At 41.7% G+C, this 13,151-nt stretch overlaps 1 protein-coding gene across 5 annotated transcripts in view; it reads left to right on the top strand.

Moving 5' to 3' along the window:
- Nucleotides 1-13,151, top strand: part of LOC146199706 (zinc finger MYND domain-containing protein 11) — a 77,966-nt gene that overhangs the window by 57,920 nt on the left and 6,895 nt on the right. For 4 of the 5 annotated variants that reach the window (XM_084595206.1, XM_084595207.1, XM_084595203.1 and 1 more), the window contains exons 3-7: nt 1,670-1,855; nt 4,614-4,760; nt 6,074-6,160; nt 7,368-7,406; nt 11,928-12,111. In XM_084595206.1, the coding sequence (XP_084451332.1) occupies nt 1,670-1,855; nt 4,614-4,760; nt 6,074-6,160; nt 7,368-7,406; nt 11,928-12,111 (643 nt within the window). The remainder of the gene's footprint in view (nt 1-1,669; nt 1,856-4,613; nt 4,761-6,073; nt 6,161-7,367; nt 7,407-11,927; nt 12,112-13,151) is intronic. The other variant, XM_084595204.1, reaches the window with a different exon arrangement.

Here is a 13,151-nt window from a genome sequence, read left to right as displayed (position 1 = left end):
AGGGGGACATGACTTCAACTGCTGTTGTGCAGGCACTTCCCACCCGCCGGAATTACTTATTGCATGCACCCTGCGTATAGCATTACTGCACGTTCCCATGAAAGAACATGATTGGCAAGTTGGCCCGCTAACTCCCAGATATATTTCTACATGCATGCGTAATTTTACAGATGGTGTCAAATGAATGGGGTATAATCAGTTGAAAGTGAACAGAAGGCTTTTGGATGAAAAAAAAATTCATGGAGGGGACACAACTACAACAGGTTTTGTCACAAACGACTGCATAAGAGTATATTACTTACTCTTGCACATGGGCTACTCCCCAATGCTGAGCGCATTGTTGAGTGTTGTTGTTTAAAAATTTAAGGCTTAAACTTAAATGCACTGCATTCATGTTTGCGGAAGGTGTTAGCCAAGTTTCTTTACCAAATAAATTATTTCTCGTCCCCGCCATGTCAAGGTATAGATGGGAAAGATGCGGGAGGGAGAAGGGTATTTAAATTTTAGATTTTTAGAATCTAAGTAGCCCCCCTCACTTTGGGTTTTGCGATTGGGGAAAAAGGGGTTGCTTAGAATCGACTAATGCGGTAATAATGATGGCAAGCATGGCATATTATTGAAAAGATAAAAAGCGTTTAGAGCTTAAGAGATGGTAATGAAGAAGGGGTGCGACTGTAAACGGAAAAGAGGGGAAATGTGGCAATCTGAGCATTCATGCCACAAAAGGGTTTCCTGTGTTTCTGTTTCCATTAGAGCTATTTTTTATTCCTTAAATATTGTACATCTCTATTTCCCTTTCTTTTTGCAGAAATAAACATGTGAATGTATTCATTGAATAGGTTTCTTAGGCATTCTATACTATATTGATTCATGTGTCTTATAAACGCTGTGAAGCTCAATGTTGAGGCAGGCAGGCAACAAGAAGAGAGGTTGTTAATGTCCTGGGCCTTCACACCGAGAGCCAGTGACACCAGTGACATCTCTGGTGTGCCGCTCGCAGATTGACGGGGTTGTGCTCTGTTATTTCCTTTTTATTTTTACCTCTGCTACTACTTCTTCAGCCATGAAGATTCTTGTCACAATGATTAGGTGGCATGAAGTTTATTACAGTTCTCTTGTGTGTAAACCTGATGTCAGTCACTCAAAGGCAAAAGATTTATTATTATTTATGGGGCATAAATTCCCAGAGAAAAGCTTAGTGTAGCTCTGCTTTTTATTTTATGCCAAAAAAAATATTTAAATCGGGGACTCACACGAATGCATGTGCGTGCACACAACACAGATGCATGCATTTATGCACACATGCAAATTCTAGGCCTGCACCGACAAAGGTAGCAGTTTGGAGCATAACGCTGTCCTCAATCTTGAGAGGTCTTTTGCAGTACTTATTGTGGCACTTGCATACGACCCATGACTTGCAAAATTGCCTAAACGACTACTTGTTATTCTGATGAACGGCATATTTCTTTTCTTCAGTGCGCATTCTTCTCTTCTTTTTTACTGGTTTTTTTCCCATTATTTTCATTTGTGTTTGAGGCATCGCTTATCCAGGCACTACATGCTTATGTTCTCGTCCCGGCGGCAAGATAAATTGGGAACTTAGCTATTGCTTTTAACTGTTTGGTCACGTCATGTTTGCAGTGATTTTTCTAATGGTGGTGATACTCAGGTGAGCAACCTGGACCGTGTGGCCAACTACATGCGTCGAAAGCACCACCTAAATGTAGCAGACACAGAGCGGCAACTTGGGTTTGCTGTGCGGGACGGCCTACTTGTCTCCAAGAAAAAGGTCGGCTCCAAGGGCTCTAAAGTGGGCGTCGAACAAGAAGCCTTCCAGCTGCCCGAGCAACCGGTGGTGCGTGTTAATATTTGTTCTTTTTTTGTTCATTTGCATGTGCAGTGCCTGAACTTGGCTTATCATGGTTAAAGGAACTGTGACACATGTCTTTCGCATTTCACTTTTTTTTCCTGCTCTAAAATGCATCTGTCGTGAAGCATTTCTTGTGGCTTGCTAATAATATTGTTGAGATGTATTCTGAATGACATTTTTTCGATTGCTTAGGGTTGTAACATTGCTGTGATGTCACTGTATGTGCAGACATGTACAGCTGGCCAGCTGTGCCACCATCTGAGGCGGGATACCAAATGTAGCATGCTAATCTCTGACAATTCTTGTCCTTTGGCACGAGAAGAGCTTACTGCTGTTGCTGTTAAGGGTTTTAACATCAAGCCTGACATTGCAGAGTGTTGTATGTTGTAGCCTGTTCGAAATGCATGCAACCATTAATCTGAAGCTAACAAGTATTCCAAGCTTTAATGAATAATATTATTATTCCCTAAAATATATTTATGTATGGAAGACTAAACTGAGCATAGTCATTATTTTGGCCTTGAAATTTTGGGCAAGCACCCTTTAGTTGGTGCACTAATATAAATATGGTATAAATTGTTAATGGTATGTTGAGAAAAAATGAAAGTAGTATCATAGTCCTTTTTTTAATGTAGCAAGAGCAATGCCACACTTTTATTTTTGCTCATTTAGCACAGTTCATGTATGTATTTTTGTTATGCCTTGCTTTTTGATGGACAAAATGACATCCACACTTGCTCTTAATGAATGTAGCTAGCATTATTGCATTCCTCTGTATAAAAATAACAAGAAAAGAAAAAAAATGCTTCAGAGGATGCATTTTAATTGCTGACTGCACTGAATAAAAAATTAACTCTTTGTTTAAGTTCAACAGAATATAGGTTACATGTACTGAACATGCACCGAAATAGGCTGCACATGATCCGTTTTGTATCATGAGTCATTCACGCCAAGTTATATATAATGGCTGGTCGAAGGGCTTGTGACACACCATACTCCGTTTCATACATCAAGTGCAACACTGCCAAAGCTACAGCTCTTGTTTGCGCTCTCCGCATCCGTGATGAAATATAGTGCCTGCTCTTGACGAGAGGAAATGATAGTTGCTTTGTCTGCAAGCTTAATGCATCTTACATTTGCCATCAACTTCATGAAAAGCACCTTTTTTAGGGAGAAATGGTCGGATTCGGTGAATTTGTATGTTTTTTATGTCGTTTTCGTTCGTGCCGCGTTTTCGCTGTCCTGCAACCTTGCCAGCTGTGCCACTAGATGGCGCTGGCTGTGCCCTTCATGCTGCGCATCTCTTTTTGAGGAAATGGTTCTTCGGTGCGCATTTTTTCTACAAGATCCGCACTGCGAAGATGTCTAGGCATGCGAAGCAAGTTATTGCAAACGTGTATGCTCGGAATAGAGCCCGTTTCCTCAGGAACCACTCGGCCACAGAACGAGAGCGTAGTGATACGCCTCCTGTTTTTTTTTCTTGCGGACTACTTGCGTAGCTTTCGCTACGTTGCACCTGATGTATGAAAAGCAGTATAGCTTTGAATGTTTGCATTGCCCATCTGGTTTAGGGATGCATGCATTACATTGTGATGGCCAGTTTTCTTTGTTTTCTGTCTTTTTCATTGGCTTTTTGAAACCTGGCCTGAGTTCGGTATAGTGAATGTGCTTGTAGCATTTAAGGCGAAAGCCTTTATTGCCTCATCGTTGTCGTCAGCAAAAGTGTCATGCTTTTGCGGCGGCTCTAATTGGTTGAGACGGGATGACGTCATGAAGGTCTCAACCAATCATAGAGCACCACCACAGTATACGCGAATGCGTGCCTTATATGGCCATATATGCCTATTTTAACTCCTTTCTTCCCCGCACCTGTAATGATTGGAATAACCTCTCTGCATCACTAACAAGTATAACTGAAGAACAAAAATTTAAATCCGCGCTGCAATCTTTCTTTTTTGCCTAGTTTTAAAACTTACTGTATGGTTATTTGCATAACATCATTGTATACTGTTGCTCATTATATTTTTATATTGTTGTTTTTAACACCTATGCCGTTTTCCTAAATTTCCTAAATTGCACATGTACCTTGTTCTTTTTTTATTTGCTTTGTTTTTCAGATTTGTACGCTTTTGTTAACCTTCTGTTCTATATATATATCCTGTATGCGCCCCTCCCCTCTGTAACGTACAACTGTACCCTGAGGGTATTATAAATAAATAAATAAATAAATAAATATGCCAATGAGCAACTGTTAATTAATGACCAATTAAGCACTAATCAAACAATAATGACTAATTCATTAATAAGTGCAAATTAATAACTAATTAAGTGTTAAGTACTAATTAGTGACAGTCGCGTAATTAAATGCTAACTGCTGACTACTAACTGTTAATCAATTACTACTTCTAATTAGCGCCTAATTAATATTTACTAATTAATAGCATGTATCTAATTAATTAATTTAACGCTAATTAATACTGCACACCCGGTAAAATCAACAACAGAACAGTAAACGTAGAACTGCGAAGATACAAGGAGCGCGATTTCGTCACTGCCAAGCAGAATTCACTGAATAAATGCACTCGCAGAATGTGAAAGAGTAGTCATTCGCTTTACTCGTAGCAGCATTCTTCGCAACATGCGCAACAGTCGTGTAGCAGAATGCAGCACTCAGGCTTTCGCCTTTCATCACTTTAGTCTCCAAAGTGTCCTCGAATTTCTTTTTTTTTTTTTCTATTTGCAGCAGCGAGACAGCCATGACTGGTATTGCTTTGAGTGCCACAGGGGTGGTGACGTGCTTCTCTGCACCACCTGTCATCGGGTGTACCACATTGTGTGTGTCAAAGAAGACCTCTCCAATGAGGACAAGTTTGTCTGCACCGTATGCTGTGTGAGTGGCTGTTAATTGCTTCTCGTTAATTTTGTGTTTGGGATGCTTGTAGTGTTGATCTTATCTGACGCAGCATTAGTGAGTCTCTACAGTGGATAGCAACATCCTTATGATATTTTGTTGCACGTAATGCACTAAGCTTCTGCTCTCTGGCTCAAAACTATTCTGGGTGGATACTGAAGTGTCAGTAGCTGCGTTGTGCAGCATTGTTTTTATTGTTGAGGCCTACTCAAGCATGCAAAAATGCAGCTGCTTCAAACGACGGGAGATATAGCTGTTGACTTGTCTCTGCGTTGCCACACTGTTTAGCTATAAGATAGTGAATGATGCAGACACCTATGTGCCGCATAGTGTAATTAAAAGCAGTCGACTGAAACTCTGAAAAGGGCTGGCAAGTGTGTTTCAGTTCCACTTATACAGTAAACTCTCGTTAATTCAGCTTCAAGAAGCTATAAAAAAAATGTTCAAATGAACCAAAAATGCAATTTATCCAAAAAGCCTGAAAAAAAAAACTCAATAAATTTACCCAATGGACACCGTATGACATGTCTGCATTTGAGATGAAAACCAAGCGAGAATGAGACTTCCCGGTTTTTGTCAAGGGCTTTGGTGCGCGCACTGCCAGGAATGTTTAAGTGATCCAAAGTCATAAAGGTCTCCACTACCCTTTTTGCAGTGCGATGCAGCGTCAGCGGTGCCTGATAACAAAACAGTCTTGTTATATTTTGAGGATGCTTCACTGCGCGTGTCCCGTACGCGCAGTTTCAGCATTCTGTAAGCAGTGTGTGGACGCACGCGAGGGATATATGTGTAGGTGTTAGAACAACGTGACACCATTCTAAAATAAAAATAAAACAATGGCATGCCAACCAGCATCCGAAACGATGCGGCTGGCTAATATGCACATTCGGTCACAGCAACGGGCTGGCGTGAAGTTAAGAAAAGTGAAAACGAAACTCTGTGGGAGGTACATTTCTGAAGTGGGGAACTTCGACTGTCGTCGTGCCTGTCATAGCGCATTCGAAGTGCGCGGGCATCGCTGTTTCGGGCGGTTCAGGTTTCGAGAGTTCTACTTAGGCAATCACTGGCCGTGCGAGTCATACCTTGATTCAGTTCCCAGTCCAAGTGCGAGCCTGCTCTTGTCCGAATTTACCGATGCCAAAGACTTACACAGGCCAGGATCAACGCTCCTAGTTCGAGTTATCCGAATTTCTGAATTAATGGAGGTTGAATTAATGAGGTTTTACTGACAGGGTTGGTGAGGTTTCACCGCAATGAGGAGAAATTTGACAGTCAGCTTGTTTTCGGTGCAGCAATTAAAAGAAAAGGACCCACTGAAGCTGAAAGTGGACGACATGAACATTCTTCTCAGCTACACATGTCTTCGCCTCAAAGACAAGGTATGGCATGCTCTTGATTTGGTTCTCTTTTCATGCTCAACAGGTGTGCATGACATTTCATTTTCCTGCAAAAAGCATTTTTTTTTTTTTTTTTGTAGGAAATGCCTTGTATGTGTTATATCATCACAGCATGTGCTTTGTAATAGTGCACTCTCCCAGGAATGCTAGCCTGGAGGGCATTCTGCCTTGAAGCATACAGCTAGTGACCTTGCTTGCACATGGTGCCATGTGAAATGTTCAAGGGATGCTGTGACCAGCTCTTAAGGCAAAAAAAAAAATTAAAGAAATTGTAAAGTCATGTTCACTCAAGTGGCTATAACCTGTGATTGGGTAATAGAGGTTTTTGTTGCAACATGCTTGTGCAAGAGATTGATTACTCGCTTTTTAGCTTCCTGCTTTGTAAAATCTTATTGCAAATTACGAGTTTTTAGAACAGAAGTTTTTGATGGCTATTTGACTCTAGAACGCATTAGTTAAATGGAAAAAGAAGGCATTTCGTACTAGTGATACCTATAGTCTTTATTGTGTATGCTTGGCCATGGCGAAGTTATAGTGCTGTTCGGTAGCTTAAGAGATTATGGCTTTTTCAATTACTTCTTCAAGGTAAGTCGACTAAACAAAGGGCCATATTTCAAAATGGTAAGAGAAAAATGAAACGGTTTGGCACTGCTACTTGTTGCCTCACACTTTAATGTAGATCAAGGAACATTGACAAGCTTGTCACATCTCAACAATGCCTGCTAGCTGTTTAGGCACCTTAGTTGGAAGTAATTTATTTGTAATTTTATTTCTTTTCTTTAAAAAAATCTGTGCTGCTATAGTCATTTAAGCCTCTGTAATATGTGGTATTGGGCACCATTCTGTCAAAGCTATGCTATATTATGCTTTTGATCCAGCCAAGGAGGAGAATCTTCGAGTGCAGTGCATCTGATAGATCTGATTGATTGGTTTCTGATTGGCCTGTTGTGTGCTCATGTTGCTCTTGCATGAACGCACAATCGAGAAGGAAAGGCAGAATGCACCCAGTCAAGCAAGCAGGCTTCCTAGGTCTACAAACCAGGTCGATTGTGGACTTGTTTCTAAAGTCTGACCTAGAACCTATGCCATTCATCATGTTGTTTAGCCCATATTGTCTTGAGTTTTGTGCAAGCCTTCTCATGGCGTGAGACAGCTGACACATGTGCACTTTTCATGTGGAATCTGATAGATTGCCCCTCAAAGCCCTCATCTGCCACGGCAGGCCCAGGTAAAGGAACCACCTCAATCAAGCATCTTCATGCCCCTTTCCCCTCCTTCTCCTCCTCTACCACTGTTCTTTTTTTTTCTCTGCTAGCACTGCTTGCTTGAGTGTGGCTGCTGGCTTGAATGAATGCACTCCTGTGTTTACTCATTTTGCTGTCCAAAAGTTTATTTTCTTTTTGTGGGATCATTTTATTGCCCTGTTTGCTCAAAACACAGTCACTCTTATTTTCGTGCAGTTTGAATGCGCATGCAGCCAACCACGCTGTGCTTCATATAAGCCGCAAGCATGAAATGCTGTAAGAGGCTCTGCTCGGCAGTAGAAGTCGCATATTGTTGGTTTTGGCGACCGCAGTGGTTGTGGTAATGCTACATGGCTGGTATAGCCTTGGGTGTGCTGTGCTCGTGTTCTCAAGCTAGTTACGCACAGAAGGCTCGCTGTCATTGTACATTGAATCAATGCGTGCCAGGAAAATCGTAAGCCTTGGCGCTGGGTAAATTTATAGGCCACACTTTTGGGCTTTGAAACAAATTTTGCCCAAGGGAACACGCTGACTACTTCACAGTACACCTTTATACATGCGTGTTGTGGTGGTACGTGCTTGAAAAAATGAAAAGAAATGAAACTTTGGACAGCAAAATTCTTAGTGTATGTTGCAGATACCCTGTTAGGGAGAATGGTGTGACGTTTTTTATACCTGCCACCTTGAATCATTAGGGTACTTCTAGTTATAATTGCAGCAATTGAAGAAAAAGGAACTATTGAACAATAAAAGTTAAAAGGTTGGCACATCTTTCCTTTTTTTTTTTTTTTTTCAAAAGCTGAGTGCAATAAATGTTTACTTGCTGTGCCTTTGCACATACAGCCTTTGTCAAAAGTGTAGAGCCCAGGGGGTTTGCTTCTGAGCCCTGTAGTGGTGCCGATTTAGCATTAGTGGAGGTCATTTCAATTGTTTAGCGTAGGACAAAAAATCTTCTTACCGTCAAAATATTCGGAACGCTGGAAATCCATTACAAGCTGCACAAAGTGGCTCAGAAGCAGACCCCCCGAGCTCTACACTTATGACAAAGTCTGTAGCTTTTCAGTTCATTCTTATGTCATGCCCTTACGTCATGCCCTTTGCTGTAGGGATGGCATATTATTATGAGAAACATCTGATAACTAGCTGTACATCTTAGTTATCCCGAAGAAATAGTATAATTCGAACACTTGTGAGTGAGATTTAACTTTTTCTTGGGTATTTGAATTTTCCATTTCCATTTTGACTCGCTTGAAATTCACACCCAAGAATGGCTCTGTAGAAAACCTGATGTTTAATTTTTTTCACAATTACACCTAAAACAACTGTTGCAGCCATTGCATAGCGAGGGAAAGGCCTCAGGGGGCCAACACTTGAGACCTTTGTAAGGGCTGCTATCGGTAATAAGTGCTTGACTGTAGTGGCACACCCTCTTCGTGCGACCAGGGCACAAGCATAAATAGAGGAACCTTTTTTCTCTCTGTACAGATCAGTTTAGAATTTAGAAACAATTTAATTTAGCATTGTATTAGTTGAATTTAGCATTTGTGTACCTGGAATGGGCACATATACACAACAGGCTTTGAAGGGCTTGGTCATTGAACTGCCCGTGCCATGATAGTCGTGAAACGGAAGTGGTTAAGTAGCTTCCCTTCACTTAGCGCAAAAGTCGAATGCACGAGCCACGTTTGATAATTTCATATCATGTGGCTCCAGACTCACTGGAAATTGGCTTAAGTTGCACAGTGAGGATACATGCACGTGCTTATGTCATGGTTGCCCCGTCACCATTTGCACGCACACACTTTTAAATCTTCTCATTGGCAAGACTTGTGGCAGGCAAAAACGCAATGTCTAGCAATGACTGCCAAGCTGCATAGTGTGGCCACTCATGCTGGGAAGGCATCTGGACATCGGCAGCAGCTTCACTGCTTGCTTGACCCACAGTGTGAAAGCTTGTTGGCTTCGTGTGTCTTGTGTGTGGTACTTTTGCGGCCACCTGATGCGTGCACCATCTTTGCCCAGCTCTGGGATGTAGAGTGGCATGGAAACTGACCAGTGGAAGAATAAGAAAGAAATGAAAGTGCGTTGAACAGACATTGCTACCTAACTTGCAGCCAACCATTGCATGTGGCCTGTATACTACAAAGGCCACACAGTGTATCCTACCGTGCTTTCCTTGCTCAGCAGAGGCTTTTCCTGTGTCAATTCGCGCTGCCGTGGTGGTGCAGTAGTTAGGGTGCTTGACTACCCTTACTCTGCCCAAGGATGCGGGATCGAATCCCGGCCGCGGCGGCCGCTTTTAGATGGAGGTGAAAAAGCAAGGCGCTCGTGTGCTGAGCGATGTCAGTGCATGTTAAAGAACCTCAGGTGGTCGAAATTTCCGGAGCCCTTCACTACGGCGTCTCTCATAGCCTGAGTAGTTTTGAGACGTTAAACCTCACAAACCAAACCAAACCATGCCTGGATGCAAACAATTTTTGTAGAACGCTGTTTGAGATTAGGGGGAGAGCATTCTGCCCCGTGGTGGTCGTAATGGCAGATGATGATCAGTCCTTTACGGGGTCGTTGAGCATTGAGGTGCATTGCGGGCCATACAATGCACCAGGCCTGTGCATGTATAGTGTTTGAAAAAGAAAAAAAACTTTGGGTTTGGCAGATATTCGGCACTTTCAGTCTTGGGCATATATTTTTACATTTTGTTTACCTGCTCATACCACTCAACTCTTAATGAAAATTTTTGGTTGCAAAGGAAGTAGGGACTTCTTTGGATGTGCCTACTGGGGATTGTGTAGTGTCTGTTTAAAACCACGGAGCTTCCAAATTGGATGCGTAAAGCGGTTGTTTTTAGTGGAACAAAGGCCTAGCAGGTTCTGATCTCTGGGGCTACCTGCCTGTTATGCTGACCAAACCTTGCGAATGCATGGCACATGGCCCAGCCTCAATTACGTGCAAACTCGATTGATTTGATGTTAGAAAGTTGGCTGTCACAAGTGCTGCTGCTAAAGTATAAGTGCCCTGTTAATTAATATAGAGCACAAGGACTAAAGGAAAGCATAAACCAAGCCAAAAACCCATGCTCTTTGCAACCTTTGTTTTCATTGCACCATTTTTGAGTGCAATGTGGGGTTTGCTTTTCATTTTGCCTCCAGGTGGTTGCTACTGCGTGCAGTTGGGGCCATTTTTATCAGTAGACTATGACACCCACGTCTTAGATCTGGCCACAGTGCAGCAGTGCAGGGCACGACGGCGTCAATTTTTTCTAGTGTGATAGCAGTGTGCGCAACTGTAAACTTTTGTGTATTGAATTTGTGTATAGAAAAAAAAATGAAAATGCCTGTTTCGGCTATATTGGAGGGAGGAGGATGAAAGGAGAGAAGGCTCTCTAATTAGCTCTTTATTTCTTATCGGAAAAAAAAAAAAAAAAAAAAAAAAAAAAAAAAAAAAAGAAACCAATGGAACCAGAGTAGAAATTAGTTTCTGAGCAGATAGAATGCATTTGTTCCATAACATATTTTTAAATATTTCAAATAGTGAATTGTCTGATGGATTGAAAACCGGCGATGTAAACTGCTACCCACTGTAAAATACTTATCATTTCAAATACTTTCACTGTAAACAATTTTACAGCATTGAAATTTGTTTTGATTTAGCTGTTGGTATTGCCACCTTTTCTAGTAAGGCCTCGTAATATAAAGTACCAGCCCGCACAAGAAGTATACATAGTGATAATTTCTTTAACAGTGAGGCTAAATGTGGTCTTTGTGGCTGACACAAAGAGCCACAGTGGAATCGCGATAGAAACTTTGTGATTTCATTTACTTCTTGCAATTCCATTTTGAAAATGGCAGAAAGGAACAACATTATGCTGGTGCAGTTGCCACATTTATGATGTTCAAAAGCAATTCAACCTTACTTTGCAAGTTTCTGAAGAAAGGAAACCTTTCTATGTTTGTATTCAGTGTGCAACATATAAGATGTTCAATGGCAATCTGTTCTTACCCCACAAGTTTCAGAAGCATTTCTGTATTGGCTGAATAATAGTTCGTGATACCTTCTTGTACCTCCTGCAGACACTGCAGTAATGGTTTAGCACATCATCAGTTTTAGAAACATTTCACATCCTTTGTTTTCGTACAATTGCAAGGCACTCAATGTAGAAACAGACACAACATCAGTGTCCTTGAGAACATTTCTTTGATTTGCGAGCACAGATTCATCGTGTCGAAAGCTACGCGAAGTTACTGCCTGGCAAATTTACGTGAAACGCATGCAAGATGATGAAACGGCCTGCTCGATGCAGTGAATTAGCTGTTTCAACGCAACGTGCGGGTGCTCAGTTGAAGAATACATTGCGCTAACAGATTTGAACGTCGTTTCTTCTCTGTTCGGATACCGGCCACTCTGCATTCCTGAGCCATGTGTGGTTGTAAGCTCTTGTGCCTGATTGGTGGATGTGTGCTGCGTTCAAGGACTGGTGCGTGCCTTGCTTGTCCCCCGCTGCTTAGACGAAAGACCTGCATCGGCTGCTGTCGGCTGAAGGGGATGCTTGGAAGCAGAACCATCTGATCTACCAGAAAATGGACCTCATCACAATGGAGGAGAAAACGCGAAACAGCGAGTATATGAGCCTCGAGGAGTTCCATGCTGATGCGCAGACCATCGTTCACAACGTTGTCATCTATTACGGCAGTGCGTAGGCTTTCTTTTGTGTCTGTGTGCTTGTGGGTTTCTACTTTGACTGTTGTTGGGAAAAGAGTGTGCTGTATAACTATACTGTAGTTAGTTGAACGTCTTAATTTTCTTGCTTTCTGATGGCAGCGTTTAAAAGGTGAAAGTATTTCGCTGTGTAGCCTAGTTTGATTGCTCCTATCTACTGCCAGCAATGCCATAGACAGACTTTCAGGCGGCAGCACTTGAAGCTTTACAGCACCGTACAGCACCTTGTGGTATTTAATCTGAAACTTTTCTGTTATCCTCATAGTTGAGATTTTGGAAACATTACATATGTCACAAGTAAATGCAACAAGTTAAGGTAAACATGTGGGTCTGTCACTTTGTGCGTGCTTTTCATTAGTAGGAACAACTAGCTAAATGAGGTGGATCTGCAAGATGTCATTCATAGGAGACCTGTAGAGAATTTGTTGTCATGCAAAGAATACTGTGAAGTGCTTTTGCGAAGTTCTGCTCAGACGCTAGAGTGGCAGAGAAAACTAATCTGAAACTTTTCTGTTATCCTCATAGTTGAGATTTTGGAAACATTACGTATGTCACAAGTAAATGCAACAAGTTAAGGTAAACATGTGGGTCTGTCAGTTTGTGCGTGCTTTTCATTAGTAGGAACAACTAGCTAAATGAGGTGGATCTGCAAGATGTCATTCATAGGAGACCTGTAGAGAATTTGTTGTCATGCAAAGAATACTGTGAAGTGCTTTTGCGAAGTTCTGCTCAGACGCTAGAGTGGCAGAGAAAACTACATACATGCATGAGCTGGTTTTTGTCCTGATAAAATGAAGGGAGTAGAGGGGGAAAGAGATTTTCTTTTTTTTTGCCCGTGCCAATCAGCTTTTCACAATTTCAATAAGTCCTAGGGGGCCGAAAATTGCTTTAAAATATGTTTAAGTTAGAATTGACGGGGCATTTTTTTTAGCCATGATGCTTAGGAGGTCGGAGCTTTGTTTTGAATTAGCCGCATGCTTAAATAATGAATCATCTACGTCCAATGCGAATGG

This window comes from Amblyomma maculatum, chromosome 2 (genome assembly GCF_055883805.1).
Source record: "Amblyomma maculatum isolate TAMU_Amacu chromosome 2, ASM5588380v1, whole genome shotgun sequence".
NCBI lineage: Eukaryota > Metazoa > Arthropoda > Arachnida > Ixodida > Ixodidae > Amblyomma > Amblyomma maculatum.
The sequence above is the reverse complement of the archived record's forward strand: the minus strand, read 5'-3'. Positions and strand labels throughout refer to the sequence as shown.